Source organism: Lotus japonicus, chromosome 6 (assembly GCF_012489685.1).
Source record: "Lotus japonicus ecotype B-129 chromosome 6, LjGifu_v1.2".
NCBI lineage: Eukaryota > Viridiplantae > Streptophyta > Magnoliopsida > Fabales > Fabaceae > Lotus > Lotus japonicus.
In genome coordinates, this window is record NC_080046.1 from 49,155,503 (window position 1) to 49,163,001 (window position 7,499).

General features: G+C 31.6%; 1 protein-coding gene across 1 annotated transcript; it reads left to right on the forward strand.

Annotated features, from left to right (window-relative positions):
• Window positions 1-1,296: 1,296 nt before the first annotated feature.
• On the forward strand, window positions 1,297-6,668 carry LOC130727001 (linamarin synthase 2-like). The gene is made up of 2 exons (XM_057578328.1): window positions 1,297-1,868; window positions 5,398-6,668. The coding sequence occupies exons 1-2, from the start codon at window positions 1,358-1,360 to the stop codon at window positions 6,339-6,341; spliced, it is 1,455 nt and encodes a 484-aa protein (XP_057434311.1). The 5' UTR covers window positions 1,297-1,357; the 3' UTR covers window positions 6,342-6,668.
• The last annotated feature ends 831 nt before the right edge of the window (window positions 6,669-7,499 follow it).

The window sequence follows — 7,499 nt, forward strand, 5'->3', positions numbered from 1 at the left end:
ACTTGTCTTTTGTTTGCCCGGGGGGGGGGGGGCAATTCTGTTGCTGATTTCCTAGCTGGTAATGCTTCCAATTACTCTGACATGATTTGGTTGGAAGAGGTTCTAGATCAGGTTATTGATTTGGTTCATGTTGATGTAATGGCTTCTATGCCTAGTTTTGCTTAATATAATTGCAGTTTCCATTCAAAAAAAAAAACTACCTAGAGATGATACTGACAACAGTGAAAACATGATACAACAAATGATTTTGCAGCTAAAAGAATTAGAAGATTAATATATAAATTTATATTTTATAAATATATTAAGTCTCTTTAAAATTACTATAAGAAAATACCTCTTTCACATTTTTATCTTAGGCCCTGAAAAGTCTGTACACGACGCCCCTTGGTGTGCATGGCATTACTGTGGCCGTACGTGTTCTGCTGTATGCATGCTATAGAGGGTGGATTTCAGATTTGTGGTGCAAGGGTGAACTCATAAAGGTTCCATTACAGATTGCAGGGTTTAATTAGGTGGAAATCAAATACATGCGCAAGCTTCAACAGGATTGATGGGTGGTATAATCCGTAGGGGAAAGGTTTTAAGAGTGGTATTTGCTTCTCTGTTAATTTTTTTTTATCTTGTATCTTTTGTCATTGTATTAAGGGTTAAAGTACCTCTTGTATTATACAAAAAAAAAAGTATCACTTATACTTCATTTTAATGCATTTTGTTGTCTATATTAAAAAAAACTAAAAAATGGTGGAATCTAGGAGAATTGAACTGAGGACTCTCTTAAACTTTTACACTGAAAAAATATACCCAAATATATATTTTAAATATTTTATTTATATAATAATAGAAAAATAATAAAAATAAATTATACATGTAAATAATATTATAATTAATATTAGTTACAAAATTACTATGTGTTTAACTATCTTATCTTAAAAAAAAACTATCTTAACAATTAAAATTATGCGTGTTTTTAAAATTAGAATTTTAGAATTTTTTTATAAAATTTATGCCGATATATTATTATAAAGTAAAATGATAATAATTTTTCAAAATTTATATGATAATTTGTATAAAATTATATACATATGTGTGTGAAAATATATTTTTTTATGAGTTCATTTGTGCTCAATCAAAGTTAAACATGACATGATTATGAATATAATTAAATTTTGTATTTTTCACATCTTATCACATCATATATAATTATATTTATCACATTTATTTTTTATTTTTTGACTTTGAGTATTTACCAACATTTTTCTTATATATAGTATGAAAGCTAGCTAGCTAAGCCACAGCCACCTACAACTCTTTACACATCCTTCACATTCATTCTCATATCTCATTCGATCATACTAAAATGGAATCAGTACTTCACACCCCAAAGCCTCATGCTGTGTGTGTGCCATTTCCAGCTCAAGGCCATGTGAGTCCCTTCATGCAACTTGCCAAACTCCTTCGTTGCAATGGTTTCCACATAACATTTGTGAACAACGAGTTTAACCACAATCGTATGGTCAATTCTCTTGGAGCAGACTTCGTGAAGGGGCTACCGGATTTTCGATTCGAGTCCATACCGGACGGTTTGCCACATTCTAATAAGAACGCTACTCAAAACGTTCCAGCTCTGTGTGCTTCAACTAGCAAGCATTGTTACGAACCGTTCAAAGAGTTGGTGAAGAAGCTCAACTCTTCAGGTGAAGTGCCTCCAGTGAGTTGCGTAATTGCTGATGGCATCATGGGATTTGCTACAAAAGTGGCCAAAGATTTGGGCATTCAGGAGTTGCAGTTTTGGACAGCCTCTAGTTGTGGCTTCATGGGATATTTGCAGTACGATGAGCTTGTCAAAAGAGGCATTGTTCCATTCAAAGGTGTGCCCTCTCTCCCTCTCTCTCTCTCTCTCTTCGTTTAATTTGTTAGCTTCGCATATATTTGCACTTCATAGCACGCAATTAAAAGTGTTAGAAATATTCAAATGTTAGTTTGGAGTGTCGATTAGCTTTTAATGGAAATTGTTAACAACTCTTAAACTTACCCTTTTAATTAACCACTTTGTAGGTTAAGCTTGGTTTTTCTGCCATTCATATTAATTATTATTTAATTTGTGTTTTATTAACGAGTGTCTAATACGTTTTTTTTTATACATCGCAAAGATAAATTGCATCATCTAGGGTTTGATCCCTGGACCTTCCCACCCCAACTTATATGTGCCATAACTCTTACCATTTGAGCTATCATTCAAAGACGTCTAATACGTTTTTTTTTGTTAAACTATATACTTCTATTCTCCCGAAATCAGTATGTATATACTTTGAAATTAAAAGATAATCAATTTCTTTAAGTACTTATAATTAAGAGCATATCAAGTTATCAACTAGGCACTAGCATTATGCGCTTTGTACAAGGACACCTACCCAAACATGTGTACTTGTCATCCAATCATGAATTTCGTTAATGTGTCCTGCATATGTCTCGCACTTGTTTTTTTTGTCGTGACCAATCTAAAAGTTTTGAATCAAAGTTTTGTTTATATTTTCAAATAAGTGTAAATGGAGCGAGAGAAAAGAGAGACGGAACAAAAACAGAGAAAATAAGAATAAAGATATAGGTACAAAAGTAAGGGGGGAAGTAAAGGAAATGAGTAAAAGAAAAAAAAATAGTATTGTAAAGTTTAAGAATTTGATTGATAATTTTTTGTTAAAGCAATAAATTAACTCTTTAGAGAATAATTATAATTTTAAAAAGATAACACATATACTATTATTCAAAGTTTAAAATATACCATGTTTTTCTTGGTTCAATGGCTCTATATATATGAATTAGTAGTTTTTTATCCTTCTGATCTCGTTCTTGACCCAATGTGGAGACAGGGTATGTTTATCAGTTGTTAACTTGTTATAATTGTAAATTATTAAATAAATTAATTTTTGAAAAAAAAAATTATTAGGAAATTTAACAAATTAAATAAGCATTATAATTGTAAATTATTAAATAATTTTACTTTTATTAGGAAATTAATCAAATTAAATAATCATTCAATATTATATTTTTTGTCCAATTGCTTCCAACTTTGTTATCACATTCGTAGTTGAGAAAATATTTTTAACTACTTCCTCCGTCCCTAATTAAAATGTTTTGTTAGAAGAATTACACTTTTTTTTTCGAAAGTAAAATATATAAATAATATAAAAAGTGATAACAAGCAAAATAGCAGCCACCTCAAGAAAGAGAAACGACTACTTGCCCTAAAAAACCGCAGAGGGAGAACAACAACTCTATCAAAAAATCACTATACAACACCCACCCCAAAGGCTCAAGCTCCCTATATATATATAGAACAGTAACACTTATTGAGAAAAAATGTAATGATGTTGATTAATACATTAGTTTTAAACATATGTTGATAAAATCTTCCATACTTACCCTCAATTATGAGTAGTGCAGAAAAATATTAATTATTAGTGGTAATTAAATTTTAGAATTACAAAAATATGATAAATACAAGGGACATACATAGAAAAAGGCTAGTAAATATTTCTGATCTGAAATCTAGTAAGGACTCTTATATAAAGGAATACCAAATATGTATATAAAGGATTTTATAATTATGGACAAATGAACTATTACAATAGATAGATCATTATAGTGATAAAAACAACTCTATAATTATGTACAATAACAAATGAAAGAAAAGGTATTTGCTATGTACAATAGAAGTAGAAGTGTATAAAACTAGACGGTACTTTTCTCTAAACACAAGAAAAATAAACTAAACTATATTAAAAATAATAGAGTAATTATTTGTTTAATATAAATATATAATGTATAATAGAAAAAACAAAACTCAGTGGAGGAGTTTGTAAAGTCATGTACCAACAAAATGTGTCTGACTTGTCGCGGGTTCCACATTCATCCGATATGTGGTTTGCAAAAACTCCGTATGTTTCTTAACAGTACACAATCTACGAACTAAATCAACTTAACATAAATACCTCTTTTTTCTGTAGCTAAAAAACAATGTTTTTTTGTCTCCATAAAAAATATAGGCGAATTAAATTTGATCCTCCAGAAAATTCAAAGTTTTTAATCACCAACAATAATGCAATATATAATGTTATTTCCCAGTGTTCATTTAGTGGCAGTTTTTAGGCAGTAGACAGTTTGAATCTTCAGAAAATGCACAATTGAGATTAGTTTCACATATTTAATTAATGTTGCAGAGTAAAATCTATGATATTTTTTTATAATTTCACCATACTTCATATATATGGTTAGCTATTTGTACTTTTTATATTTTTACATTTAAAATTATAGAAAAATGTCAATTTTACCCTTGTTTTATAAAGGGAGGGGGCTGAATGTCTGGTTTTTCCTAAGGGTTTGTTTGATTGCAGTTTTAGTTTTCAGTTTATAAAACAGCTTTCAGAAACAATTTTTAAAAACAGTTTTCAGAAGAATAAGGGTCTGTTTGATTGCAGTTTCCATTTTCAGTTTTTAAAAAAAATTTCATAAACAATTTTTAAGAACTGTTTTCAGAAGAAGAAAACAGTTGAATGACATGTTTTTGAAAATTTAGAAAACTGATATCTGAAAACTAAAAACCGAAACTGAAAACATTTTTTTGCTGTATTGGTTTTTTAGTTTTAAAAACTGAAAATGAAAACTGTTTTTAAAAACAGTTTTTGAAAACAGGTCGCACCAAACAGGTTTTCAGTTTTTTAAAACTGAAAACTGTTTTGAAAACTGCGAACAATCAGACCCTAAAGCAGTTTGAATGACATGTTTTCCAACATAGAGAAAACTGATATCTGAAAAATTAAAGAAAAACTGAAAACATCTTCTAGTTGTTTTAATTTTTTAGTTCAATTTTAAAAACTAAAAATGAGAACTGTTTTCAAAAACTATTTTTTAAAAACAGGTCGTATCAAACATGTTTTCTTAAAAACTGAAAACTGTATTGAAAACTGCAAAACAAACAGACCCTAAATGGAAAAAAAATACTAAGACCTTAAGTATGTCATAAAAACTAGTAGCAAATTAAAATATAAAATCATGCATACTTGACGGTAGCTAGAGTGTTATGAAAATGTAATTAAAGAAATCATATATATATATATATATATATATGTTGATAGTTGCATTCACAAACCCATTGGTAATAAATTATATAAATTTTAATTTGCTGGTATCTTGCTTGACGATTCCCTATCATTGAGATCATTGAGTTTTCTTCTTAAAGCAGTTAACGTTTATCCAAGAGAAAATATAACTACACAAAAATTAAACTCAAAATTAAAATGACTTATATGAAATTTAGAACCAATAAAATGTGCACTTATGCATGCGTGTGTGTATAAATGCTAAAGTTCGTTTGGTAAACTTATATTTGTCATATTTTAGATGAAAATTTCATCACCGATGGCACCTTGGAAACAAGCTTAGATTGGATATCTGGCATGAAACATATGCGGCTTAAAGACTTTCCAAGCTTCACAAGAATCACTGATATAAATGATATCACATATAATTTCTGGGGTTATGAGGCCCAAAACTGTTTGAGATCGTCCACAGTCATTATTAATACATTCCAGGACATGGAAAGTGAAGCCCTTGATGCTCTTAGGGCCACCAATCCAAACATCTACACTATTGGCCCACTTCACTTGCTTGACAATCATTTTCCTGAAAAGGACAAAGGTTTCAAGGCAAGTGGGTCTAGTTTATGGAAAAATGACACTGAATGCATGGAATGGCTTGATAAATGGGATCCTTGCTCAGTCATGTATGTTAACTATGGAAGTATAGCTGTTATGTCTGAGAAACACTTCAAAGAATTTGTTTGGGGAATAGCAAATAGCAAGGTGCCATTTTTATGGATTATGAGGCCAGATGTAGTGATGGGTGGAGAGTTTATAAATTTGCCACAAGAGTTCTTAGATGAGATTAAGGACAGAGGATACATTGCAAGTTGGTGTAATCAAGAACAAGTGCTTGCTCATCCATCAATTGGGGTCTTTCTAACTCATTGTGACTGGAATTCTACAGTAGTATGTGTATCTTCTGGTGTGCCTATGATTTGTTGGCCTTTCTTTGCTGAGCAACAAACAAACTGCAGGTATGCTTGCACAACATGGGGAACAGGTATGGATATTAACCATGATGTGAAGAGAGAGGAGGTTACTGCAATTGTTGAGGAAATGATGAAAGGGGAAAAGGGAAAGGAAATCAAACTGAAGTGTTTGGAGTGGAAGAAAAAAGCAAAAAAAGCTACTGATTTAGGAGGATCATCTTACAATAGTTTCCATAAGTTGGTAAAGGAGGCGCTTCATCACAATCCTGTCTGATTCCATTCAATTTTACCAAGTGTTAGAAGTATATTTCGTTTTGATGCAATAATTGTTGTGGCATGTGATATTTAGTTGAAGTATTTTGGTACCACGAATAATTTTGGGCTTCAATCTTCTGCTAGAAATTGACCCAAGATAGATATATTATCATATCCAAGCGGATGAATAATTCTATTAAGGTACTTCTTTTACATTCTGTAATATTCTAAGTCCTAGGATAATGTCACTTGTATCACCGTCCATAGTTTAAGGGATTTCTACCCTGATAAATAAACTGTAATGTTGCACAATGAGAATCATCATAAAATGAGCTTGCTCACCAATTCTCTCTTGTTTCTTTCATTATTTACTTTATGAGTTCAAGTTTTATCGTTGTGGATGAAATAGGACACAACCTCCGACGCTTCTTTTGAGAAGAGGTAACTTGTTACCAGGAGAAGTGTGTCCATCTCCCTTTTCAGCAATAGCATCGTCCTAGTGCTTTTTCAACTCCCTTTCTACCAATTCCTAGAGACGATTTTGTAGATCAATCGACTTGAGTTTAAGAGCCATGTAACTTTAATGAGCCAAATGTTAAACATCCAAAATTACAAGTGCTTCCTCTTTGGTTTAATGGAGAAAGTTTCTCACCTTTCTCTTTAACCACCCCATAAACCCCATGCACCACCAATTTTTTCCTCATCTTCCTCCTTCCCCAACACCCCCCCGCCCCCTCTAGTTTTCAGTCCAGCTTCCAACCACCAGCCTCAGTACCTCTGATGGTTTTGACTCATTTTTTTTTTTATGAATAATGATTCATAGACATAGGAATAGTAGAAACACCCCAAACACCCCTTTTTCCTGCGGATTTGGCCAAATAATACACTGAACTAACCACCTAAATACACATGACTAACCATAAAGCACATAACCGTGTAAACTCAGTTGAAATTCCTAAATTCAATTTTACACGGTTCTGTGCTTTATGGTTAGTCATGTGTATTTAGGCGGTTAGTTCAGTGTATTATTTGGCCAAATCCCTAATTTAGGAAATTCAACTTTACACGGTTCTGTGCTTTATGGTTAGTCATGTGTATTTAGGTGGTTAGTTCAGTGTATTATTTGGCCAAATCCCTAATTTAGGAATTTCAACTGAGTTTACACGGTTATGTGCTT

Coding starts and splice junctions, on each gene's coding strand:
- LOC130727001 (XM_057578328.1), top strand. CDS start 1,358: ATGGAATCAGTACTTCACACCCCAAAGCCTCATGCTGTGTGTGTGCCA. Junction 1,869..5,397: donor AGGCATTGTTCCATTCAAAG/GTGTGCCCTCTC, acceptor GTCATATTTTAG/ATGAAAATTTCATCACCGAT.